Here is a 27657-nt window from a genome sequence, read left to right as displayed (position 1 = left end):
CAGACATCCACAGGGCTGAATGTAACTTTGTAAGGGTTAAGCTTGTTAATTTGCCCTCATTAGACAAAACAGCAAAAGGGAGGGAAATAAGTCTATAAACAGAGATCAGATTCCATTTATGGGCCTGCTGTAGCAGGGCTTTCTCTACAGAACAAAGCAGTCCAAGATTTACTACTTCCAATAGGGCATCTGTGATGATTTAAGGATTCCAAACAAGTGGGATGCCAAGGCTCACTTTCAGCAGCCTCTTGCCACTAACTGGGACATAACAAACAACTCAAAAGTACAAAGACTGTAAGGTGGGAAATGTGGACATGAAATACAAAAACTTTGTTCATAAATCAAAACAGACAAAAGATTGATTCTCCAAACCTCCATTACTGATACTCTATTCAATTTTCCTTAGAATTAGTTATATTTCTGGGAATAATACTAAGAAGCTTTAGCTAATACACAGCATCAATATGGGTCATATGCAGAACTTTGTGCTGTTTGGCCCAGCAAATCACACAGTTTTAAGAGGTGCCTGTTCTCCCTCAGAGTATTTGTGCTTCAGGAGATTGGTCAAGTTCTGTGTAGGTTGTAGAAGTTTTCCTTGGTTTTTTTTTTTTTCCCCGTTATTCTTTACCCATTTAATTTCCTTTCCAACATAAATGCAGACTGTACATAGTATCTGAAACACTATTACATCAAATCAATATAGAGAAAGATTACAGTCATTCTAACAAACACTCTTTTTCTTAAATATTGTAAAAATCTGTATCACTCTAGCAACTGTCTCACAGGGCCCCTCACTGAAGAACGAGATGAGGAGGCCTGCTTGTTCTAAAACTGCTTTCAGCTCAGCAGTTTAAGGTAAAAATACTCAAGCAAAATATTTCAGATGTTTCAGTGTGCCTAAAGTGTTGTTATCTTAAATTCTAGACTCATTTTCTTGTATGTTCACACATACTGCTGAAATTCAGGAACAAAGTATTTCAGATGCAATTCTTTCAAGTCCATTTACACAAATGGTGCTCAACATCAAAAATTAAACATGCTGTCAACAATCTGTACAAAGGTAAAGGTGAAAAATATAATTTGATTACAAAAGAATTTAACACCATCTGTACACCACAGATAATGCTTTTCATAAGATAAATTTATCACCATCCTCATTCAATCACTCTGAGATGTTATCTCCCAAATTTAAAGCATGTATTTTCTGTGTCCTTATATACAATTAGTGTTTTTATAGTATTTCCTACTTGACTGTGAACAGTTCAGGTTTTGTACAATGACTCAAATGAGATGAATGAGGGGGAAGCTTATGCATGTTACTTGAATGAAAGATATTTCACTTGTCTAGCTCCAAAAGAGCCAAGAAAGGTAAGTGATAAAAGCACCAGCTTAGACTCTTTTGAACATAAATTCAGGCATTTTAATGTGTATCTCATTAAAGCTACATGAGTTTCCATGTAGGTTATTCATACATATTATGGCACTTGGACTTTCCTAACAGGTATTTAGTTACCTAGGACATCTAGGCTAAAAAAGAAAACATCTGCTAAAATTAACCATATCTGTAAGAAAACACTTCTGTCCCAACTTTCAAACCCCTTAATTTTCCTGAAAGTTGCACCAAAATACAACTGTTGATATTTCACATTCTTTGAGTAAGTTGCCTGTGGCAAGGAAGTCACATTAACCTGTGAGTTTCCATCCCTAGTGATTTGTGAGCACAAAGAAAGGCCACCTTCTCAACAAACCAAGTTGCCTCCTGCTCCTTCGTAATTACAATATGCAGTACAGTTACTGGTGGATCTGTTTTTTGGTTGGACTGAAGTCTTAGCAGTAATTACCCATTTTGTCAGCCAAATTTAACCCAAGGCAGTTTACACTGGCAGCCTTTTCTCCATGTAAGGCATTATTCTGACATCTGCTGGCCTGCTATCCAACCATAGGTCAAAATATACTGCATTTGTTATTCAAAAGGAGTATATATATTAATCCAAAGATAAGAACAATTTAGTGAACATAAATGACACACATTTAAACCAGGCCCACGTATTTTCATATAAATCTTACAACTCTACCAGTATTTTGGTAGGTTTCTATTGCTTTCTTAACTCATCCAAACTGCTGTATATTACAGGGCTTTAATACAAGCAGCTTTGGGAAAGAAAATTATATTTAGAAGGGAAAAAAAGTTGTGACAAGTGAAAACAAAAAAAAACCAAAAAACAAAAAAACCCAAGAAGCTGTTTTTTAAAAAAAAACCTTTACTTGTAAAATTAAGCAGCATGCTACTTTGTGATTTATATTTGAATTTAAAAAGACTAATTAGACCGAAATAAAGACAAAAACCAAAAAATGGCAAGTCTATAAATAATGAAAATTTTGATTTCACTAGACTTCAATGAAAAACATTTGGTAATTAAATACTTGCTACTGTTCGTTACATTGATGAACTTTATTAGGGTTAAAACTATAACAAAGTTCATCCTAAAACTTTTCGCAATGCAAAATTATTTTCACTCGAGGAGTGTCTCAACTTGAATGCTAAGAATTACAAGCAATCTTCTGGAGCAGACACATTCATAAAACTTTATACATCTTTTGGAACTAAGATATTTATACTACTAAAATCAAACATGCATCACTTCCCATACATTCTGGTATCATGATTTATATTACATTATGTAACACCATTCTTCTAAACAGCAGCAGTTTATCATACGTTTGCTCCATTTTCTTTGGATTTCTGATCTTTATCTTCGTTCTTCACAATGTCCTTCAAAAGGAAAAAGGGAGAGGATGAGAGCAATTGCAGAAGCTGTATTTCTCATGCAAACTGTAAAGCAGCATGAGACACAGATACTGTTTGTATCTTAAGGATACTACGTGAACTGGTATCCTACTCAGTTTAGTTATAACCAGTTCCAGGATCTTCCTGAAAAACTGAGGGGTAGAAATGCTCTGGAGCTTCTGGGTTTTGCTTAAAACTCATTTCACTGAGATACCCCCACATACTGAAATAGTTGAATTCTGCCTTGAAAAAGTACTCTTGACCAGTCAAACAGAGGAGCAGACTTGGACTGCTGGAGATGGACAAGATCAGGCCAGGAGAACATTCAGACAGTTTGAGATCTACATGAAAATTTATACCTTTTTAAAAACACTGAAGTCAGGAACATATGTTGCAGGTTAAGAAAAAAATGTATTTAATTGGTTACCTTTAAATATTCAATCAAACATTAAGCTTCTTCTCTATATATGTTGATACTCCTGCCCTGAATTCAGGTCAAAATTGTTTTTACATTGAAATGTTTGTTTCAATAATTAGTCTACAGAATTTTTTCTACAACAATAAAAAATGGAATTAAACAATTCTAACCTGTTTGAGAACACTCTGTATGTCATCCATAACAGTAGCTAAATTTTTGATTGTCTTATTCAGCTGACCCTCGAATTGCAATTTTTTATCATCTGAGGTCTTCAAATTTTCTTGCAGTTGGCCAAGGTCCTTTTTTACTTCTTTTAGCTCCGCAGATAGACTTTTGTTAGAATTCTCCAGTTGTAGTATGGTTTTCTCATCCTCATCTTAGGAAGGGAAGAAATAAAAACGTCAAGTCATTTCCCATGCTGTGTACTTTGCATCTCAATATTCTGCTTGTGTGCAACACCGTAATACCAATTTTTAAAGAACATAAAAACTGCACTGAATTACCATTTGATAATACTCAATTCTGACTACATTTAAAGTCTTGTAATTCAACTTCAATAAACTTTACACCACAAATATTTCCCAAATTGATTTCTCTACTTAAGAAGTCTCAGTGCTTTGCACCCCTGAAGGCATTGCCTTCCAAGTGACATCCCACCTGTTTTTTCTTCTAGTAGCTGCAGCTTTTGCTCGATCTCTGCCCGCACCCTTTCACTCTTCTCCAGCTTCTGCAGGAGGCTGCCCACATCCACCATGGCTCCGTTGTACACGATGAGCCCCACGTTCTCCTCCACAGCCTTGCACTCCTGCTTCACCGCGGGCGACGGCAGCAGCAGCCGGTTCCCTGCAGCGGGGAACGAGCACAGTGTCACCCTGGGAGCAACCTCAGACACAAGTGTGCTCTTCTATCCTTAACAACCACAGTGTCACCCTGGGAGCAACCTCAGACACAAGTGTGCTCTTCTATCCTTAACAACCACAGTGTCACCCTGGGAGCAACCTCAGACACAAGTGTGCTCTTCTATCCTTAACAACCACAGCATCATCCTGGGAGCAACCTCAGACACAAGTGTGCTCTTCTATCCTTAACAACCACAGTGTCACCCTGGGAGCAACCTCAGACACAAGTGTGCTCTTCTATCCTTAACAACCACAGTGTCACCCTGGGAGCAACCTCAGACACAGCTCAGGAGAACAAATACAGACCTCAAGTTTGCTGGTCTATCCCTCACACTTCTCTCCTTCTCCTGACCCCAATTCTCCCCCCTGCCAAAAAGCAGTGTTCTCTTTGAAGACATCATTATCTGCCTCTTTCCTGCAGGAATTTGTCTTCAAAACTCAGGCTCCATTCTACTACCTGTAGCTCTGAGTCTCCTGACTTCAAAACTACTAATATGGAATGATATTCATCAATATTGAACATTAACCTCTGTCCTCTTCCCTATTCCAAAATATTAAGGATTTATCCTAGAGTTGCAACATTATGTGTTGGAAGCACAAAAAACCCTGTTACTTTTGAACTGCCACAGATTTACTTTTCCAAACTGGCTCAATTAGTTTCTGCAAGAAATCAAGTACCTCAGAACTCTCATTATCACACAGAAATAACTCTCTGGAAGTTTGTGGGAAAAAAAAAAAAAAATACCACCTAACATATCTTCCTGAAGCTCTTCGGACTCCTCTTGGTTTTCTTCATCTTTAGAAGTGTCTGTTAGTCTTCTGTAAAAACAAGATTCTCGAAGCACTACTTTATTAAGCAGCTTCTTGACCTACAACACATGGAAAGAAATATGGTGTCATTTAATACCCAGACATCCTGTTACCTAAACAAGAATAGTTTAGCTTGGAAAACTGAAAAGAAATTTCATAGCTTTTTGAACTTTAACCCACTGGGGCTTAAAATGCAAACAAACTAGGAAAAGAATAAATACAATTTAGAAACAAAAGCTACGTATACATTATGGGCATATTTTAAACTGCCAAATTCACCTTTTCACCCCCAGTCCATTTACAAAAGATTAAATTCTTATTTCATTGCAAATATGAAGTGGCTGCATAAAAATAAGAGATCAGGTATGTTAGCAAAGCCTTTGGAAACTAAATTACTTTTCTCCCACTTAGAACAGACCTGTAACATCTGGAAAGTTTTTTAGTAGTATACAAAACCTGAGCACGTGACAGGTGAAGTCCAAGAGTGTACAGGATCTCCTCCATGTCCTTCTCCAGAAGGTATCCACAGTGACTTTGATCAAAATAAACAAAAGCCATCAGGAGATCCCTGTTAACAGTTACCATCTGGGTCTTGTCTTTTTCCTAGAGAAAATTCATTATGGGATCATTAGGGAGTTAAAACATCATTCCAAAAATATACCAACTTTTATTTTATGTCAAGTAATTAATATTACTATCAATTACCTACTTAGATTACGTTAAGACTAATTTAAGCTATATATGAAAAGGAATCTTTTAGGATTTAGAAGAAATACATCACAATGGACAGTAACAGCGGGTAGACACAATTTCCTTTTGTTCATGCTAGTATGTAAAAATGGTCATAGAATTAATCTAATTATAAAATAGGAAACATCCCTTCTGCCCTCAGTCGTTTACTTAACAGCTGTTTTCAAAGGGAAAACAGGTCTTGTAATAAAAATAAAGCTAAGCTTTATTCTAACGAGGTCTATGCAGTCGTTAAGAAAGGTGTTAATTACTTTATCTTTAGATGCCCTCTCTTTACAGTGCTTATTTCCTTCTTTTCTGTCCTCCCGTTTGTTCATTTCCTCTTCGTCCCGGTCTGCAAAACAGAAAGAAAATTCAACACACCCACAGCAAACGATTATATAACCATTACCAGAGCACATGTTGCCACTATAAAAGTCCACATAAACCCCCAAACATCTGCAATATACTTCCCTGAGAAATAATAAAAAAACACATTGAAGTGAGCCCTGTTAAGTTCTGATTTTTCTCTAGCCTTATTTTAACATAATCCATTTATAATTTTTCCCTGTGTTTCACACGCAGGACAGAAGAGCTGAAACAAATGCTAACTAGGCCAAAATGAGTGCTGCCAACATCTCCCATCTATTTAAGTGGTGTGCAGGAAATTGCCACAATTCTCCCTGATGAAGCTTGACAGAGTCTGCACTCAGCTTTGCTTATTCCTATTCAAATTCAGTATTATTTACTCTCAAATACTTCATATAATAAAACTCATACACACTATGTAATTAAAACCACGTGTTTATACTCATGTTGAGTGAGAGATTACTCTTCCTATGACTTAGATTCTCCCAAGAAGTTACATCACTTATTAGATGTGAATTACAAATGGCAGGTTTTTTGTCTAGAGGTAGACAGTACAGTAAAACTAGACTGAAAGAGAAAAAGGGATGAGACAGCTGCTGGGATAGATTATGGCATGCAGCTCTGTACCTTCCGTGCAAGTCTTGGGTCAGAGAATCATGTGCCAAGCTCAGTTTTAAGCTCACCTTCCTTGTGAGGAAAACTTGGGAAAAACTATGTATTACACCACTTGGTTAATTTTACCAACCCTTTTCTGAGAACCAATTGCTTTCTCCTGCACCTCCATGGCTTGCTAGGTTTTCCCAGCAACTCTTGACTGGGAATGGCACAAGGACACATTCTGGGAAGCAGCAGCACTTGCACAGAACAGACAAGCCCAGGCCACTCTTACAGACAAATTATAAGCAAATAGGAGTTATTCTGGAAACCACAGATTAGCATCAGCTTTTTAAGCTGGTGCAGTACTCTGCCAAAAATACAACTGAAGATGCTGGGACTGCAGTATCCACACAGTTCAAACCCACATGTCTAGCAAAACCTCTGTGTAGAAAGGCAACTATCCCCAAGTGCAAACCAAAAAGATGTTTTTACACCTTCCCGAATCCCTGAGCAGGGGGAGAGCTGCTGCCGTTGCCTGCAGAGTCCTCCACACCCTTCCCCTACTTTTTCAGGCTAACACAACTCCACTCAAACAAAAACCAACTTGTGACATGGGCTGAAGAGCAGCCACACTACATTCTGTCCTAGCTAAAACCAAGATGGCATTCCAGAACTGATGATTAGGAAGTTAGGCATGTAAAAGTGGCTTGGTTTTTCAGAGGTGCTGAATACTCACATCTCCTACTGACTTCAATGGGAGTTGCGAGTGGTCTGCATTCTGAAAAAAATAAAACCACCTCTATATGCATGCCTTGCTTAGAGCACCACAGCTAGTTCACAGTCACTACGTTCATGCTGTGCCTGGCATAAAGGTACTTACATTTGACGAAGAACTGGTCAAAATTACTAAAATAAAATTAGTTTAATAATGCAATTTTAAGTTGTCTAGTTCCAGTGCGTTCTCCAGCTTGAAAGAACGTAAGAGATGATAAAAAAATTTGTTAAAGGTCACAAAATTCATAGTTCAAGATACCTTCATCTTCATCCTCAGCCTCTTCTGCCTCCATTGGATCGTATTCTTCTTGATTATTGTCCTCTTCTGTTTCTTCTTCATCTTTAGAATCATCTTTCCTTTTATCTTCCCTCTGTAACAAAAATTCCTGAATATTTATCTAGTCAGAACCAAAACCCAGCAAAGTAAAAACCCTATTACCAGTCAAAATTTGCCTACATTTATGCATAGTGACCCAAGAACAGATACAAATTGATATGATACAGCTGAATGTTAAAATACTCCCAATACACCTGTAAAAATTTTAAATTACTGAATATAATTGAAGCATTTAAATAGATCAAAAAGTCAAATCAATTAACTAACATTACAAGAGCTGAGTTTCTGAAAGCAGTAATGTAAAATAGAAACAGAAACACTTTAATATTGATCCAGACAGGCTAGACTGCATATGAACTAACTGCAGACCTTCTTTTCATCTCTCTCTTCTTTTTTATCTTTATCGTCTCCAGATTTTCTTCTTTTAGGTTTTGGATCATCCGTTTCATCGTCTTTTTCTTCTTTTTTTTCTTTTCTCTCATCTTTTTTGCTTTTTTTGTCCTTTTTGTCCTCTCTCTCTGGGAGAGAAATCAGTGCTTTGTAAATTCTGACACCAAAATCTCTCTGAAGCATTTCATTGAAGAGTTCTGCAAACAATGATACCTGCACATAAAGAAGAAAGAAAAGAGAAGTGACAAAAAGTTTTAAAACATGTATTAAAAATTCATATAGTCATCATAAAATAGCAATGACACGCAATTTTAGCAACTTACACCATATCAGAATTTTATGAAGTGTCAGATTTCTTACATTCTGCTTTGAACATGCTTAAACAACTTTACAAATTCCACTGAACATCTGAAAACCTGTGTATTCCTCTGGCTACCGTGCAGTGAGTACATTCCTACCACGTACCAAAGCCTGGGCAATTCAGAAATTCTCACACGACCATGAGAAAGAAACAGGAACAGCCAACTGTGAGCAGCAGCGCAGCGTTACCTCGAAGGAATGCTCTTTGTTATCCTCCAGCCTGTAATCCAGCAGGACGCTCAGGGACATGATGCTGCAGTCAAACTTGCCGCTCTTGGCTGCCCAGTTGGGGTGCACGATGATGGCCGGCTCATCCGGCAGGATGTAGCGCCGCTCCCGCCGCTGACGCTCCAGCTCCTCCTGCCGTTTTCTTTCCTCCTCCTAAACAGGGACCAAAAACCAACATGGAGCAGACTCCAAAGCTGATGTTTCAGCCTCTACATTAGTTTTTGGGACTGGCTGCTTTCCTGAGCAAAGGAAAGCCTAAGCTGCTGAAAGCAATGCACGGCTGTACAGCACAGCCAGCTGTTTACTCCTTCCACAGGCAGAGAAAGGCTTCATACCTCACCTCTCCAAAGACACCCAACACAGCTCTAACAGTTACCAGATGACAATTTGTCTGACTCTTGATTATGGAAATGCAAACTCCACAGATATATCTGATGCAAATGAAACAAAGGGTCACAAAATGTAAAATTCCACCCTCTTACTGATTGCCAAGACAAATACTGAAGTCCCCTGACTACAAAAAAAGTCAAGGCAGAGCTTGTGCTTCATAAAAAGCCAGCACAATCACAGCTCCCCTTCACTCCTAAAGAAAGCTGTGGCAAGAAACCCAAGCTAGCTGGATGCCATCGAAGCTGTGGGAGAAGGCACAGCAGCTGACAGAATTAGCAAGCACATGGCCCTTCCTCTCTCAACAAGGTTTACAGGGATGTATAAAAACATAAGACTTCCAATCACCCCATACAGGTTAGCAGGTAACATACAAAAAGGCAGGTTTAAAAGCAACTAAAGCACAAGCCATTCTCTAGACATTTCTGCCCCCTTTCTGTGGTTGAGCTTTGGCCTTATTGCACAGATTTTGTTAATTTTTGTGAAGCAGCAAACCAGACTAGGCACGGCAACTACAAACCATAAAACTGAGAAACTCCAATATACCGTAAGTATCCAAAAGCAAAGATTAAAGCTTTGTAATAGGGGAAAACAAACCCAAGCAAAAACAAACCATCTGCCACACGAAGAAGCCAGACTGTGAGACACACAGGCTAACACAGCCAAGCAACTGCTTGTCATGTAGGTTTAAGGAGCTAACGTATTGTTAAGTATGTTCACTCGTCCTGAGCATGGCTTTTCTCAGGAGGCTTGGATTTATTTTTCCTTAGACTTAAGGTCAAACATTAATTCAGACACCCTTAGTGCAGTGGCACATTTGAGCTGATTTGGCTGATACAAAGTAATTCCAACTGGACAAGAGTTCTTCCCAATTCAGCAGCTCAAGGTACATCAAGAGTTCCCAGGCCAGTCACCTGAGAACAACAAAATCCCAGCTTATACATATTTATACAAATATTTCATATATTTAATATATACAGAGGACTTAAAACAAATATGTCCAAATCCTAACCTCTTTATCATCTTCAGATTTCCTATCCTCCTCCTCTTCCTCTTCTTTCTCAGACTTCTCTAGCTCCTTTTGCTCTTCTTTTTGTTCCTCAACTTTCAGCTGCTTTGTCAGTCGAGCTATCAGCTGAGATTTCAGTCCCTTAGAGCTAAGGGTTCGACTTTCTAACTCTTTGCGAAGGTCATTTACCTGGTAAATATAAGCTTTGTGAGTGGTATCAAACAGTGACATCACAAACATTGGATTAGTAGAGAAAGTGAGGTAAAAATCAACAGCACTGAAAAGTCACCTGTACTTTTTAAACATGTGCTTAAAACCATAAATAGTTACTGATACAAAAAACCTATTGCATTTAAACTAATGTTTTCCACAAAAAAACTTCTTTCTGAGGAACTTTTCACAGAGGCAGGGAAAGGATTCTGTTAAAGTAAAATAGTTTATTATCACTAATGCTTTTGAGGAAACTTTATGGGATGTCTCCTGACATAGTTAAAAAAGGCAGTAATTGTACAAAAATGTACAATTTTGTAAGTATTTTAGACCCCACATTTCTTAACCTAAGTAGCAATCTGGCAGATTACAGCAGAACTCTTGTTTTCCAGTTCATGTATCATAGGTGATATTCTTTAATTGTACAAAGTTCAGAATAGATTTAATTAGCTGTGTTCACTTTCTACAACCAGGAGTCATCCCTGCGTACTGTGACACCACATCTGGCACCTATAAATTCAGCAAAACACTACTGAAGTTTTCTTGCTCAGTTAAGGAAACATACAGCTGCATTTCAGGTCATGTCTTAAAAGTGAAAAAATATAACGGAATCCAATTTTCAGAAGCGTTTGTTACCTTCATTGTTTTTGGATCCAGTTTAGACCAGTGTGTAGGCGTAGAGATCTCTTTAGCTTCCCCATCATCCTTTTCCTCTTCATCCTGACAAACAAAATTTCAAAATTATCATTCAGAAAGCTTGAAAGCATTTCAGTTATTTTTTAAATTCTGTTGCTGATCTGTGCAAGGTCACAACTGTTTCAGATAGTCTTCTCCTAAAGTTATTATTTAGACAAGTTCACACACACATTCTACCACTTTATAAATGATCACAGTGCCACTCAGCCAATACAAGCCAGATCTGTGGAACACAAAAGGGTGATAAGCAACACCACAAAGGATATTGGGGTTACACAGACACTGCTGGTCTCCAGTAACCACACAGTGGGTGATCTTCCCCCACATTTTAAATCCCCCAAATTACTCTTTGTTCAGTCAGACCTTCCCTTATTCCAAGATGCTGATCAGCCACATGGCCTGAAATTCAGATGTTTCAGACTAATGTCTGTTCAATTTCAAATATCACAATTAGAACTGGCCACAAGAGAGAATTTAGAAATTTCAGAAAATGGCAAAATGTTTGAAGACAGCTATTCATAAACTGAATCTCACTCAACAACTGGTCCCAGATTCCAGCAACTACGTCTACGATAAAAATTGTCTGCGCATCATAAGCACAATTTAATTCCGTCTGTGATATCAGCATACACATTTAAAGTTAGTGAACTAGCTGAAATAAAAATAAAAAGCAACATTCACTACACTGCTGAAAGCTGGTTTACCAGTCATTGTTACCAGTTATGTTCCTCCTATGTATGTATGTTGTGTAGTATGTGGTGTGCATTTTGTGCCTGTGTTCCTGTGCCTGTGAGAAGCAGAAATAGAAAAAGGGATTAGCGTTCAGTGCCTGTTCTCCATCAGCCTCCTTGCGTTCACCCTGAAGCTTCTCGACCAGCTGCTGCTTGTATCCTCGGGAGAGGGTTTCCCACTCTGAGCGGGTGGGAAGGCAATGCCAAACATCCGGGAAAAATAAAACCACTGTCTCCACATGAGCTGGAACTGTACGCCCCTTGTGGGTCTCCTCAGGGCGATGGTAGCGAATCTCTGCAAAACGGTACCTGTTGCAAGGGAAGAAGCATGTTGGAAAAAAAATTCTACAATACATTTTAAAGAGCCTAGATCACTTGTAGCACATCAAGTAAAGAAATTTTGCTGCAAGACCTTGAGGTTTATCTAAAGAAAAAAATTATGGAAGCCATATTTTCTCTTCTGGCACACTTGTAAAAAGGTATCGCAACTGAAAAGGAGGAAAATCAACAAAATGCTTTTCATAAAACTCATTGTTTACCCCAAGTAGGTTTTATGTGCAATTAGAAGTTGTTGAAGAACTTCAAATTTAGCATACAATAGGCTTTCCTGGTATTGGTACAACCACAGTGAGTGTTAATGCAGGACAAAAACTCATCAAGAGAAAATATGGCTGTATAACAAACGGCTATTTATTTATAACAAAAGAATAATGAAATGAAGTTCTCTTGACGATCCTCTCCAGCTATGCACAAAATGAAAAATATTTTCAACGCACATTCATTAAAAAAATTACAGTATAACATGTCAAAATAAACCCAGAATTTTTAATTAGTTCTTAAAGCAGTATTCAGCACAGTTGGCACCAATCAAGCTGATTACCAAACAGAACATCCTTTGAGTAGTTCACCTGAACTACCAAGAGCAGTTGACACAGAAAAAAGGGTTTTTCCAGCCTTTTTTTTTTTTTTTTTAAGTCCTGGTAACAGACAAGTATTTATTTCTACAGTGTACTTGGCTTTGCAGTACAGTACTTACCATTGTGTGCACACACTTAAGTCAATCCCTGTAAGAGCCTTGCAACAACGAATTGCCGTCTTTATCAGCACCGAAGGGTCCTTTTCTGGATCAGGTCCGTCCAGTGAGGGGGACCAGTGTCCTCCAATAGCCATAGCTTCATCTTTGCCTTTCATACCCACTAAAAACTAGACAAAAAGAGTCTTCTGAATGTTGCCCTGCTAGGGGTAAAAGGTCATTTTCCCAAAGTGCAAAGAATATTTCATAGCACACACACTGAAATCCGTGAGTAAACCGTGAAATTATTTTGAAATCTGAAAATGAAAATCAGTCAAGAAAGAGTTCAGTTATTTTTTTCCACAGATTATTTCAGCAATGGAATAGGTTTAAACATCATCACTCATTCTTGCTTTCAAGATTTTCCATCAAGTTCGTTTATTGGTATAGGCTTGTCCCTTTGCAATTAGAAGCTTTCTAACCCAAAAGACAGACAGTAACTTAAATGGTGTCTTAACTCTGATACACATTTATACATGTGCCTGCTTAAAAGTGAAGAAGAAAAGCTACAAAAGGTGAGACCACAAGAGCACCATACCTATAAATGAAAGTATACCCGTGTGCTGCAAGTCAGAATTTAACTGGAAAACAAGTCTGCTGTCTGGAACACCACAGCACTTACAGCTGGCTCAGTTTAATGGTTAAGTTTCACTTAACCGCCGCTTAACTGTTCCATCATGTGTATTCTCTTCGCAGCTGAGCCCTTACAAAATCAGTAAGTGCTTGTAAAAAGCAGCTAACAAAGTCAATTATTTTAGTTTAACTAAGAGGAACAAAGCAGTAAATGTGAAGCTCCTATAAAGTGGAAAAAGAATTGACTATATAAACTAGGTCTCTTCAGAGGAAAAATGAAGTCATCATTCAGCTGTCTACAAGCTCCTCTCTTGCTGTCAAAAACGGCAAAGCTCTATAACCAACCTTTATTGCCAAAAGTGTCTGGCATGGAAGCATATTTACCTTTACAAGTCTAGCAGGATGCTGAAATCCATCACGAAGTTCTTGGGGATCCTCAGCCAGAGCACATGACTTGTGGTAGAGATCTTCCATGCTAGGACTAGCCATCAACATCACCTGTGGTGCAAGTCAGAGCAGTGTGGTGAAGGTCTCGCTACAACTGGTAAACAACGACCACAACTCGCAAACACACACACCAAAACTTAACAGGGTTGCTCTATACCCTAAACAGGTGTATGATAAAACAGGAGGCTCCTTCTCAGTCACTGTGTTTTGAAGCTCAGCATTCTGAAAGGCAGCTCTTGCTCTCCATGTCTGATACTTGAGCTTTATGGTTTTTGTACACAGAAGGTAAGTTAAGCCTCTCTCTATGTGAATGTCAAAATATGCATCAAGAGCTGTAATAATATATAAAAGACCCCTTTATCAAAACATTTTCCTAAAACCTGTTCCATTTCAAGTCTGTCACTAAAATAGGTCTGAGATTTTGCCAATCTGTGTTAGAAGTATTACATGTTAAAGACAGATCTCAATCTACTTCAAACAATAAATATTGAGATGAATAGGAAAGAAGGAAAGAAAATACCACTAAACAGAGTAACACAAACTGCACAGAAAGAGTTCAGTTATTTTTTTCCACAGACTATTTCAGCAATGGAATAGGTTTAAAACATCATCACTCATTCTTGCATCAGGTTTGTATTGAAGGAATAAAAAGGACTACGTTAACTACTCAAAATGAATGGCCTAAGAAATCATTCAGGGACCTTGCAGGAGCTGGCTTTCTTTTCCTATAATCACATCACTGCACTGAGTGCAGACAATGGAAGAGCCCTCTGTAAACACAAGATTTAGCACAGCTCTAGTAACAGAAAAACAAACTGAATTTCAGTTGTGATTCTTTAAGCTCTGTATACTAGCTTTTTACTGAAAAGTTTAAAACACTGTACTTGGCTCAAATGACTGCAGAATGTCTTCAGTTCTGTTATACCCACTTTTGCACCCTATTGATAAAAAAATTTCTAATGAATAGTGGTATCAGTGGAAAAGCATACAAACCTTAGCACTGTAGAGATGATCAGCATCAGGTGGATCAAGGACAGCAGCGTTCTTATCTATAGGATCTACTTCTCTATGCATTACATAGAAATTACAGTAGTTTCCCAGCTGAAATGGTCTAGACATAGGGAAAGCATCCACCCACGTGAACTGCGCATCAAAGAAGTCGCTGGGGATATACAAGTTCTGGTAACGCCTCCTCAGCTCCATCATATCACAGCTACGGCTGAAAGACACGCAGTATTTACAGATACAGCAATTAAGAGCTATTAACCAAGTACATCATCAAGAGGTATATTAATTGGCAATACAACCATTGTATATTTGATGCTGCACATATAAAATCTCAAGAACATTACATCTGAATGTCATGGACAAAGATTAAAAAAAATGTAACTGTTAACCAGTTCCAATTCAGGTGTCTGCATGTTAGGGAATGCTCACTGAACAATGCTATAAAGCTATTTTGCAATAGCATTCTAAAGTAACACAGAACCTCCAACAAGGTTCTTAGCCATTACATACTCGACCCTTCTCTGCAGTCAGGATCATCATCCAACACCCACTTACACACACGTGGGCTGACACGGCTCACGGCAGCTGTGCCACGATGAAGTGAACTGCAGGGAAACCCCTGGCACTACAAACATACCAGTCCAAGGAGAACTTGGAGAACTGCACGGTGTAACGAGGAACGACGCGCCGCGGTCTCCGCGGGGACCTCTCCCTCTCGCGCCGCGGCGATCGCTCGCGGGAGCGTTTCCTCTGCGGAGATCTTTCCCGGGACCTGCGCCTCTCTCGCTCTCTTTCACGACTTAAAGAACACACACAAAACGCAAATATTTTTGCAGGCTGGTAACACAAAATGATTTCTGGCACAACAGAAGCCAGACCTGTCAGAGACAACTCAAAAAAGGCAAGTTTCAGAACGGTCTCTTTACATGAGAAACTGATTACACAACTCCTTACTTTCACATAGATAAGAACTCTTCCATAATTCCACTTGTGTGTCTTGCTGACCCACTCTGGAGCAAGCAGCTCAGCTCTGGGTCAGGAAAGGTTTTATGGAATGCTTGGATCACAGTCTGGTCTACATACCTCCTGTCATCTTTTCGGTTTGGCATAGGGTCTCCACCTCGGTCATTCCTCCCAGAAAACCTGGATGGTGGGTCTAGTCTTCGAGCTGGTTGTGGCTGTGAAACCAGACGGACTGGGGGCTGCAGCAAACCACCTGAAACAGAACGTACAGCATCAGTACAGAACAGGGGGCAACTGCCTACACTTGAAAACACTGCTGCTTACAGCTGCTTCACTCGTGCACGTTTTCTAACCTAACTCTACAGTCGAATTTAGCCTTTGTTAACACCCACACAAAGAAACTCAAGAGACTTAAGCTTTTCTTCACTGTAGAAAACTGACACTCTTTAATAAACTGACATTTTTTAATAAAGTGAAATTGGTTTAAAAGCATCTTCTTGAGATGGAAGCTAATATAACCTAAACACACAGAATTCATCTCAATAAACAGCTAAGCCTTTTCAAAACCATAAATTATACATATATTACCTACTCACTGAACTGAAGGAAAACTGAAATCCTCATTTTAAGGTTTTTCATACATAAAAATAAAAAATTATTCCTAAATCAATGTATCATACTGCTACATCAATCCCTCAGCACATAATTTCTTTGCCTTGAGATAATTAACCAAGTGATTTAAGTGAAGCAAACGTTACTAAACACCAATGAACGACTACGACTAATTAGATTGTAGTAAGCATTTATGCAAAACAATTCTGCTACGGTTTTCTGCCCTTGCTTCTACTCTGTTAAGATCAGTCCTAATATGATCACTTCTATCACTGATTCCTTAGCCACTCAAAGTTCGAGAGACTTCACAACCTTTCTTTTACATTTGCCATGTTTGGCAGTGTTTCTCCTCTCAGATGCCAACCTGGCTAACTGAAAATAATAAGCAAAGAAACAACAGCTTTAACAACATAACTGCAAAACCCGATTTTGTGGAAAACTGCAGAAGATGCTGAAGGACTGCACTGCTATTAATTCTTTCAACTCCCCACCTTATCTGAGAAAGAACAAAAAATTACATTGAATTTGCTTTCAGATTACAAAATCTTAACATGAACAGGAGTCCATGGGGGCTTCACTAACCAGGTGATTCTGAGCTACTGCAGGCAATGTGCCTTGCACACAGCTGCAGGGAGACATATTCAATCTGAAAACTCAGCAAAGCCCCCTCCATATTATTTCAGTTATTACTTCCACCTTGTGATTAACAAGAAAATAACCATCACCAGAAATAGGAGTCTCCTCGAGCCAGGTCTCATAAGCTCTTGGAGATCTATTTCTCACCCAAGATAGCTCAGCTACCTTAGAAGACAAAATCAGCAGATGGCTTCTGTGGTAGTGTTGGAAACAAAAAAGTTGTAATAAAAGGCAAAACAACAAAACTCTTTACACAGAGAAACACCGAGCCAGGTGCAAGAGTCCTTGCCCCTGGTAAAACATCTCACAAAAGCCATTAGTTTCTTTGTTCTCTTCTTTTTCTAGTGAATTGCCCAGGCAGGACTTTTTGGCTCCTGTCCAGCTGGCTATCCTTAAGTTTGAGGTGAAGTCCCCCAGGTCCTATGAGATGCCTTTTCACCTAATCGAGGAGAGAAACTTCTGGGCTTATTTCCTTTTTAAGGGGACAAAGGATAGCTTTGTCACTCCGTCAACAGGGGGGCACATCCCTATCATCACCCACTGAGCACCAGAGTGACCCCCCAAAAAGCGTGCGCTGAAGGAGCACCTTTCTGCTGTGGCTGCTGCAGCAGCGGCTGGGGCTGCGTCTGGAGCAGAGGTGTGATGGAGGCTGCCGAGATCTGCGCCTGCAGCAGGGACTGCGGCTGCGGCTGCGCCTGGACGCCGAAGGTCTGCTGCGCGATGGGCTGCAGGACGGCCGGCGGCGTCTTCAGCAGCGGCTGCGCCTGGCTCTGGTTCTAGGGAGACACGGCAGTGAGGAGCCAGCTCCACCCAGCCAGCCCTGCCCCGGCACCTACAGCCCCACCCACCTGGTTCGGCAGCGTCTGGATCCTTTGGGCGTTCCATTTGAAGGGCATGTTGGGGTTGTAAGTAGCTTCTACCAGAACTCTGTCACCCACCTGAGGTGTCTTGCCTTTAACAGCACTGCAAACGTGACAGAAAATGTACGTGAGAGGCTTCTTTAGCTAGGTTTTTTGCATGTTGCATTTAAAGATGGCAGAAAGTAGGCAAAACTCATTAAAAAAAGCTTATGGGAAGAGTATCTACCCCCAAATTCAGCATTAATGCTACCTGCCTCAATTCAGGTATGCACAGGAACTTAGTAATTCCCTGTCTTTGGCCCTAAGGGAAAAGTTCCCCAAAGAGCACCACTTTAAGACATGCAGACAGCAGGTTTTATGCTTTTAATCACCCACAAATTCTGCAATTTCCTATTACACAAAGCTAATAAATACCAAGCTTTGGGCTTTGTATTAAAAAAAATTCACATGAAGAAACTCAGACTTAGCATGTATTAACCTCTCCGACTTTCGCTGTTGAATGAAAACAACACACTGCTGCCCAGAGAATTAGCGTGCAGTCATCTAAACCTCTGACTACCGAGAGCATCACGGGAGCACGTCCGCAGGCGAGCGCTCACAGCTCACCTAAGCTGAAAAAAGACATCTTCATCCACAAAGCCAAAGGTGTCATGCAGCTTGGTGACCACGCCGGTGAAGACACGCTGCTTCTGCGGCTGCGTTTGCTGCTGGCTGGAGCGGGGGGCGGGGTACGAGACAGTGATCTGCGCTGCCGGCTGCGGCGTGGACAGGCTCAGGCTGGTCGGGAGCGCGACTGCCGGCTGCAAGCGAAACAGAGCCACGCTCAGGGCTGTAAGAGCTGTGAGCTGACGGGGAACAGCTCCTGCAGCCGCCGAGGCAGCAGCTCAAAATGACTACAGCACCCTGGACAGACATTTTCAGACGGTGGTGGCGGCTTCTTGTGGTTTTTGTTGGGTTGTTGGTTTTTTTGGAGATGACATGTTTCTTACTTTGAATGAAGAGTGGTTTTGTTTATCCTTCTTTTTTACAAGAGTCAGCTTCCCCCAAAAATGTAACTTGTCCAGACAAAAAGCATCAAGACTGCATTATTGTCTACAGGTAACCCACACAGTGGGCCTGAAGTGGAGATAAATTCCCAGCTTTGCTAGGAATAAACGCTCAAGAAGTCATTCTGCATTTATATCCCACCTGGAATATGAGAAGTCAGTAAAGGCTGAGGCCAACACAAACCCTTCCCTAATTCAACAGGTCACGTACTTCCCTTACAAAAGCAGAGCACAGTAAGACAACGAAATCAAGTCAAACATTTTTACCTTTTTATAGCCTGAACTTTAAAAGTTCAAGTGAAAATGGAACTAGAGGAATTTGCAATGTGTTAAATGGCTGCATGTTTTAAACCCGTCAAATTCAGCACGGTTCTGTTTAAACCTCTTTATACATATACTGCTAATACAGGAAGTTAAATTCCTTCACAAAGAAGAGAAAGATCTTTCTCATTTGTTATTTACTGCAAAACAGCTGGACACTTGAAGTTCAAAGAAAAAAAAAATTTAAATATAATCAACACACATGTTCCCTTCAAGATTAAGGAAGAGTGGTTGCTACTAATTTTTGAAACCAAGGCTATGCATATTTTAACATCTGGATAAAATAAACCTGTACCAATAAAATATCCACTCATATTAGTTCACTTTACAGATTAAAATACCAAGATATCACAAATTTGCACTCTTGCATTATCTGTGTTTGGGGATGAAGACCAAACAATAAAACCAAACTAACCTGAGTTAAAAGGGTCTGCTGAGGTTGCTGCAACTTAAAATAAATAAAGTTATAAATTAATTTTATATGCTTAAGGAAATTGTACAATTCTACCTCCTCTTTACAAGTAAGAGTTTTTGCTTAATCTGAGTCAGTTAATAGTCCTTTAGGGCTTGGTAATTTCAGCAGTTTGCACATCTGTAAAACTGTGCTTGTGGGGTTCATTTGGAGATCGTATAACCCAGGTTTATACAGAAAGGAGAAATGCTAAATTTTTTTTAACTGAAAGTTAATAGCAATACCAAAAAAATTTGGCAGCTGGAACAGCTTAGGCATGTAATTCCCTTGTACTTTTATTGTTTCCAAAAAATCCTGTTAAGTTAGAAGATCATAATAAAAATCCAAAAGGGAACATTTTTGGACAGCGTCTTCCAGCAGTTAAAATACACGGCCCTGTTTGGAGCAAAGTTCAGCAGAGAATCATTTACACATGGAATAGTACGTATTTTTAAAATTTGTTTTTGCAGGAAGGTAGGCAGGTTTCCATTCTGCATATGTCTTTCCAAGTTTATGAACTTCAAGCTCTCTTTTGCCACACAAAGCATTACTTAAGTTTCTTTAACAACTTCCCACATGAGGATGATTTCGGAGACAAATCCTACAAGACACACAATCAACATTATTTTAAAGTTATTTGTGATGTACACAGTAAGAATCAGACAAACCTGTTGTTGTACACTATAGAGAGTCTGCTGAGGTTGTGAATATTGCTGAAACAGATAAAAGCAAAATATTTTATGAACAGGAGAATTTTTACCACAGTAATATCAAATATGTTACCTGCTTAGAAAGTTCTAGATAAAAATAATTACAATTAAACAATTTTAATTTAAAAATAGCTAATAATATCAACGTATATAATTTCAATAACAAATATTCTGAGCCTTTAGAGTGGGCCCTGATGTTCTCTTTCTAGCTGAAGTCAGCAATTTTTGTTAAGCCTCACACTTAAGACAGTATTTAAGGCACATTACAAAATCATGCAAAATCCCATAGTGGTGGGAGATACTCGAGATTCTCCGTTTAGATGCAGCAAAACCCATTCTCCCGAAGGGCTTTCCACAGCTAAAAATGAACTCCTCCACAGCCCAACTTCCACCCTCACCGAGCAATCCCACCACCGCTAGCTATAAACACCACCCCCCCATGGATAAGACAGGTTCACACTGCAATGTTCACCATTTTCCATTCTCCTTTCCTCCTGGATCCTTTAGCTTTACGGAGTTCGGGGAGCGCCGGCCGCTGTGTGTGCTTTACCTGCTGCAGGGCCGCGGCCGCGGCTGCCGCCTGCTGCTGGAGCGCGGCGCTCTGTGTCAGCTGGTAGTTGGTGGGGGTCTGCGTGGTCAGCCCCGCGGCTGCCAGCGCCGTCTGCTGCGTGTACAGGGTCGGGGAGGCTCCCAGCAGCGAGGGCTGCTGCACGCCCAGGGCAGCTGCGGAGGGAGGGAACGCGGCCGTGAGCGCCCGCAGCACCGCGGATCACGCAGCACGCGGTGCGCGATGCTCTGCGCCTCGGCCGAGCTCACCGAGGGGCGAATCAAGTCCCAGAATTCAAGACCCATCCCGCTGGCTTGTCTTCTAAATCGATCTACCAAGCTTTTCTTCTAAATTCATCTAGCAACAGTAAACCACAGCAGAGGAGCAGAGACCATTGCACTTCCCCCTCTGGAGCGCTCACGATTTTACAGCTCTGTAGCCGTCATCCCCACCTGCACCCACCCCCACCCCCGGGTACTTTCTGGAAGGTATTTCAGGCTCTGGATGAGCCAAATGAAGATTGCTGCTCTGCTCTGTACTTTAATACATTGCACTCTACTGAGGGCAAGAGAAAGCTCTACTGTAACAGCATCTATGAAACAGAGGCTTATGGAACGTGTCCTCTGAAATCACCAAGTTTTTGCTTCACTCAGTGCTGTCTTTGTCCCCTGTGAAGTGGGGGCTGGTGGAGAAGGAAAAGCCTTGCAACAACAGAGAGATTAATCAGTCTGCTTGTATAAGGAGACTGAAGCTCTCTCCAGCTCTTAATAGGAAGGGTTTGTGCTGCCCAGACTCAAACTGCCTAGAAGATTCGTTTATTTTATTGTCATGCCGGCTTTTAATTCACCAGAGAACGTAAGCAAATCACGAGAGGCAGCTAAGCACAGGCCATGCTTCTGAACAAGGCATGCTCAAGGTTTACAGATGGATCTTTTGGGTGACAAAGAGCCCAAAAATTTGCAAAATGTAAATCTCAGCAAAAAACTGCAAACATATCTGGAAACCTGCTCCCTCTCTGGCAGGATTTAAAAAAAAAAAGTTATCGGCAGCTGCATGATCAAATATCACTTCATTAAACTATCAGTCTAGTCCATGTGTTTAAATAAAACCAGAGGGAAACTGGGCAGGGAAACATAGTGCCAGCAAAAACAGGTCAGCCCGCCGTCTTCAGAACTGAGCAACACTCAAGATTAACACAGTTCTTCTCTCTTCCAAAGCCATCAAAGAAAATGGAACGAGGAACAGATTTACAGTATTGCTGCAGAGTTTGTGCTCCACACTGTTCTTACTGATGCAAAATGAAGCTTTCATTCCTGAACCAGGGATGCAGTAAAACACTGCTCGTAGTGGGTGATTGTTACCTTAATGCTGTACCCCACTCAACAGGTCCTGAATAATGTCACCCTTCCTACCACACTGCTCTTTCCAGCAGAGCAGTCTTTGCTGATCATCTTATAATTTTGGAATGAAACAGGAAAGAAATACATGAACAGCACTGAAAATAACTATCACTATCACAGCTATCACTATGATCTGTATCAAATACTGCCACATAAGCATTCCAGGAAGTAACAGTATTTTAAAAGTGAAATCAAGCATTCTGCGGTGTACAGCATTTAATTAACTTTCCCCCCCGGAAAATTCCAAAATTTGCATTTCTTTACAAGCCAGCAAACAAAATTTGAGGCTTCTCTCCTGACAAACCCTCCACTGTCTTCATCCTCTTGCCTCCTGTTTGATCACCAGCTTCAATTTGAATGTGCAGTTTGGGCCATCCAGAAGGACACCCTCAACTGGATCCTCACCACTGTCTCCCGTAACATGCCCTAAACAGACCTTTAAATACAAGTCAAAAGCTCTGCTGCTGTATCCTGGGACAACTTTCACTTTCCTTGGCTGTAGTGCTTTGCTGGCTCAGTCAATGCATTCATCTTTCTCCTCTTACTTCCACATGCCGAGCAGAAATTCCCATTAGTGCAGAAATTTGCTGCATGCTGTTACCTTTGAACACGTGTGACCATGCCAGCTATTGTCATTCAGTCCAAAGTTCTATCCTAATGTTCCAACACAGGGGGATGGAGTTGGGAAGCATTACCAAAAGCAAATTTCACAAGTTTTCTCCTACTTTGTGTACCAACGGTACCCACAAAAATGCCTACTCCCAAACCCAGATCCTGGGACTATTCAGCTCTTCAGTTTCGCATTGCCAATTTCCATTTCAGCGTTACCCAGAATTATCTCAAGCAATTCCCAGCCCATCCTAAGACCCTTATCCCATTTTGTCAACTAAGGAAAACCAAGAAACGTTGCCATCTCTACTGTCACTTTTTGAGCATTTAATATTAACTGGGTATCTCTGTCTACAACACTGCAGATCAACCTACCAAGAAAGGGCAAAGACAAAAGACAGCCAAGATCCTCTGAGGATAACACCTGTAGTAACAAGTTTTTCAAAGCTGTATCTTGTTCCCACTGATTTGCCCAGAAGTATTCCAAGACTTTCATCTGACTACCTTTCATCTGTGTACTCATCTTGGTCTAACAGGCTCCAATTAATTAGGCAACTGAGTTTGCATTACTAGTTAAAAATAAAATAAAAAAATAAAAAAAGAGAGAGAGAACAAAAAGGAAAAATCACACAGAAAAACAAGAGACCGAGAATTAATCAGACTGAGTCTGGAACTGACATCTGACTGCCACATTATTGTTACTGGCAACAAGCATCTGCAGTGGCAAACAATAGCTTCTCAGGATTTGTAATCATCTCAGTAAGTACAGCGATGGAGATGCCTTCCTTCACAGCAGTGCAAACAACTCTCACTGGCACCAGATACTGTGTGGCACCTCCAGCTGGAAGAGCTCAGACAGAAACTGGGGTCCCTAGGCTGCAGCTCTGGGTTAGGTTATAGACATTTCTGCTGCAACCAACACAAAGACAGTATTTAGTAGTGCCTCTTCCTACCCCTAAACCCTAAAGATCCCTAGAAGTTAGGGAAACATCTTCAAAATACACAGCTACATGTCTCCTTGGTCAGTGACACAGCTGTATTAGAATGACAGTAAAGCCTGTGCAGGGCTTGGAACACTTCTCACAGTTGTCAGAAATTGTGAGACTGGGTCCTTGGGCTTCCAAGTTTCTTTAAGCTTCACACACTTGCAATACAAACATCACACAACCACTCCTTTTAACAGGCACACACCAGCAACCAGGCTCAGCCCATTTGTCACAGGACATGTGTTTACAGCAAGCCAGCACACTGTGCACCAGCTCCTATTCCTTAGTGGGCTGAGATGCAGCACATGCTCACCCTGTCCTTACACTGGCTTCAGTCACCTCACAGGGCCACCAAGCTGCAGGCACTTCAGCTCCCATCAGCTGCACCATTCCTCACTCCAACGCAATGGAGTCTTGATACAGCAAAGCCAACACCACCAATCAGGCAGAACACAGCAGAGCCAGGACTTCCCAGCACCACAGCTCTATAAAATCAGGCTTTTCATCATAACCCACAAACAGCACAGGGCAAGCACTGTGACACACACCAGAGAGGTGCCAAAAATGAAGAGCTAGAGAGGAGGAGGGAATTCTCCTTTGCAGGCGTTTCAGGAGTTTGCACATTATGCAAGTAAAACTAATTTTCTGTAGTAGGCATGATTTAATTTATTCTTTAACAATGCTTAACCACCATGGAGGGGGCTTTATTCTGGTTTTAGTCTTGTGATGCATAAAAGCATGGGATGAAGAGCAGACAAAAATTCACTGTGTTACATGTAGGAGTTTCTCTTCACACATTGATCTCTGCTGGCACCTGGAACTGCCCATCCCTCTTCTAATTCCACAGGCACAGAGAGTAATTAATAAACCCTCCCAAAGGGATCACAGACCCCTCATTACGTAGCACATCGGTCTACAACCAGAGTGCCACACCTTAATAATTAAGAGCTTTAACTCATTTAGTTACTTCTTCACCAGGGATGGCCAAGACAACATCCACATCAGCAATTCAAAAAAAATCCACCAAAAAATTCCTAAACCAAAACAATGAAAAACACAAACCCTCAACACTGATACTACCTTTTTTGCAATAATCAAATTGGGTTTCTAACACCATCACTCACTGCTTCTGACAGCTTGAAAAAAACTCTGTATCATGTTTGTGTTACAAAAATCCAGATCTCCTTCCCTCACACCCAAGCACCTCAAAGCTTTGGAGAAGGAACCTGACACTTGTGACAAAAACAGCTGGGATTCATAAACACATGTAACAGCTTCAGCCAGTCCTCTGAAAGGATGTTTTCAAAATGAGTTTGCTAACACTGAGGTTCACAAGGATAAGCCAAAACGCACCATTTCTTGGGTGCAACATGGGTGAGCAGCAGTTGAGGCTGCTCAGCACACCTGAGCTCTGACAGCACCTCTTCCTTAGGAAAACAGCCTCCCTGGAAGGTGACAACTTCACACTAAAAGGGACAAGTTCAACCAGAAACACTGTTCTTCAGCTCCCAGCAGTGTCAAAGAACACTGCTCACCTTCCAAAAGATGCTTCCTCTGCTCTGTATTATAAATCAAAATACCTATTAAAAAAGCAGGGGAACAATTATGTACTAAAACAGCAGCTGGGCAGAAGAATCCCAAGGACTGGATTCAGGGGAAGAAAGAGGATGCAGACATGGTGACTTTACTGCAGCAGGAACAGGAAAGGACAATGTGAAGAGGACACCAGGAACATGAAGGAACATGGAGCTAGCACAGGAAGAAGGCAGAAGCACAACCAAATGTCACATCTGTAGTGGCTCTCATGTTTGAGTCAGGTGCTGCTGGGTCAGATGGACAGCTGTAAAGCCCAGCAGATGCTGGCCTCACTGAGCAGGTGAAAACTCTCACAGCAACCCATGCTGACCAGTTACATCTGCACTTCATCTAATTTAAGGAGGCTCAGAAGTGGCTGGCCCAGACAGAGTCACAAGCACAAGAAAAGGGGCGAGAGGCTGACGCAGGCTCCATCCACCCCTCCTGCTCCTACCCCAGCAAGCTCTAAGATGACTGCCAGCTCCTCCCCTGGGCAGGTTTTGTGCAGCTTTCCCTCTGGAAGAGGACATGGAGCTCTTTTTGATGCATCAGCTGTCACATCAGCCAAAACACCAAGAACAGTCCAGCCCAGGAGCTCCCATTCTTTGACTGCTCCAGTGTCTGTCCCAGTCTGACATGAGAACCAAAAGAAAAGTTTGTCTCTCCCACATTCCCAACCCTTTCCAGCTGTTAGGGATTTTCTTACAGAAGGAGATAGTGCCACTTGGATAAGGGAAGTGTGAGTTATTCAGAGAAAAACTGCCTGTGGGCAGCTGCTTAGGGACAGCAAGAGTTGAGGTAGGGAAGGGAGCAGAGTGGGCATGGAGGAAAAGGAAAAGGCAGACTGGGACAAAGTGCTGGGAGGCACATGGGGGTGGTCACTCCCTGGGGATACACAGTGTGAGTGGAGCACTGCCCATGGGAAACACTGCAGACAGAGGATTCACCTTGGGAAAGAAAACTGAGGCAGGAGAGGAGAAAGATTCCTATCCCAGAGATGCACCTCCAAAGAATGTCACACATTCCCAGCCTCTGCCAGCTGCCATTGACAAAGGAGGTGTGACACTGAACTTCATGTCAAACCAGAGCAACTGCAGAACCCACACATCCTGAACCCTCAGCTCTGCTGAACTCTCTTTACACTGCACAACATAACTCCAGCATCTCACTAACAAACTATTTGTACTCAAGAAAAGCACAAGGTGCTCCAGAACTGGAAATGACAGCACCCAAATTCATCGTGCATCCTTGCCTCAAACCTTCTGTGCTGTAAGCCAATAGACAAATGGAACCAGCCAGGTTTTTTAACCAGTGACTTGCAATTAGTAACACTTCTTAGCTCAATCAAAGGAAACTCTCTACCATTATTAGAGCAATACCTCTGGTTATAGGGACTTTAAATTCTAATTCAGCATTAAAAAATAAATACCCCCCTTCTCACCCAAGCAACAAATTTCAGAGAACTTTCCACTATGTGGATTGTATCTAATCTATCAATAAAACAAATTAATAAAATAATATGTAAACATTGATTCAGGCTGCCCAAGAAATGAAACTCAGGCAGCACTTAAGAAATCTGAAATGCCTTACTAGAGCTGATATTATTTAGTCCAGAACCGTGCAATTTCATATGAGGTAATTTGATTTACACATCTTGGGATATGACTAACTTGATCTGCTGTTTATTGCCTAAAACAATCAATACAAATTCACCTGGGAGTTTACTCACACCCCTTAAGAAAACCAAATAACAAAACCAACAGACATTACCAGACAACGACTTTTAAAGTCTCTATTGGGGGAAAAAACTCCCGATTTCAACCACCTAAATAGACTTTAGATAAGTGAGTTAGCACTCTGAAGTGCATAGCCAAGTATGGAATCTCCAAATCTACTAGATGTCAGGGTTCAAGCATCGAGTGTAAACTGACCTGGCTGAGACACCGCAGTGGCTGTAAACTGAGTAGCCCAAGGGGGATTTTTCTGTCCTCCAAACTGAGCCATGGCAGAAGGTAGAATCTCCCGGGTGTCTATCTTCTGTAACTGCAATCTAGTAAAATAAAGCGCAGCTGCAATCTTTGAAACAAATACCGTCAGGCTATTATAATT

At 40.9% G+C, this 27657-nt stretch overlaps 1 protein-coding gene and 2 non-coding genes across 10 annotated transcripts; all 3 read right to left on the bottom strand.

Annotated features, from left to right (window-relative positions):
• Positions 1-358: 358 nt before the first annotated feature.
• CCAR1 (cell division cycle and apoptosis regulator 1) lies at positions 359-27657 on the bottom strand. 8 transcript variants are annotated; one of them, XM_041427206.1, is made up of 25 exons: positions 27480-27657; positions 20904-21154; positions 20390-20434; positions 19686-19718; positions 18510-18703; positions 17892-18006; positions 17630-17819; positions 15916-16048; positions 15470-15631; positions 14818-15043; positions 13762-13875; positions 12769-12935; positions 11831-12041; positions 10942-11025; positions 10099-10284; positions 8661-8852; positions 8091-8324; positions 7644-7755; positions 7347-7388; positions 5917-5999; positions 5372-5518; positions 4854-4974; positions 3864-4049; positions 3377-3582; positions 359-2773 (listed from the first exon to the last, which is right to left on the bottom strand). In XM_041427206.1, the coding sequence occupies exons 1-25, from the start codon at positions 27550-27552 to the stop codon at positions 2714-2716; spliced, it is 3567 nt and encodes a 1188-aa protein (XP_041283140.1). In that variant the 5' UTR covers positions 27553-27657; the 3' UTR covers positions 359-2713. The 8 variants fall into 8 exon arrangements, with proteins under 8 accessions (XP_041283140.1, XP_041283141.1, XP_041283144.1 ...); XM_041427207.1 differs by having other exon boundaries at positions 19686-19712; XM_041427210.1 differs by having other exon boundaries at positions 20982-21154.
• On the bottom strand, positions 13087-13149 carry LOC121348096. Its single transcript, XR_005954327.1, has one exon. It is a non-coding gene; the product is annotated as a small nucleolar RNA SNORD98 (small nucleolar RNA).
• On the bottom strand, positions 14377-14440 carry LOC121348095. The gene has a single exon (XR_005954326.1). It is a non-coding gene; the product is annotated as a small nucleolar RNA SNORD98 (small nucleolar RNA).

The sequence above is a fragment of the Onychostruthus taczanowskii genome, unplaced genomic scaffold (assembly GCF_017590055.1).
Source record: "Onychostruthus taczanowskii isolate IOZ18803 unplaced genomic scaffold, ASM1759005v1 scaffold98, whole genome shotgun sequence".
Lineage (NCBI taxonomy): Eukaryota > Metazoa > Chordata > Aves > Passeriformes > Passeridae > Onychostruthus > Onychostruthus taczanowskii.
The sequence above is the reverse complement of the archived record's forward strand: the minus strand, read 5'-3'. Positions and strand labels throughout refer to the sequence as shown.

Excerpts from the sequence above, each read along its gene's own strand:
- CCAR1 (XM_041427206.1), bottom strand. The coding sequence starts at position 27,552 with ATGGCTCAGTTTGGAGGACAGAAAAATCCCCCTTGGGCTACTCAGTTT. Across the intron at positions 19,719-20,389 it reads TCTATAGTGTACAACAACAG|TTGCAGCAACCTCAGCAGAC; the intron begins GTTTGTCTGATT and ends ATTTATTTTAAG. Across the intron at positions 5,519-5,916 it reads AGAGGGCATCTAAAGATAAA|GAAAAAGACAAGACCCAGAT; the intron begins GTAATTAACACC and ends AATTTTCTCTAG.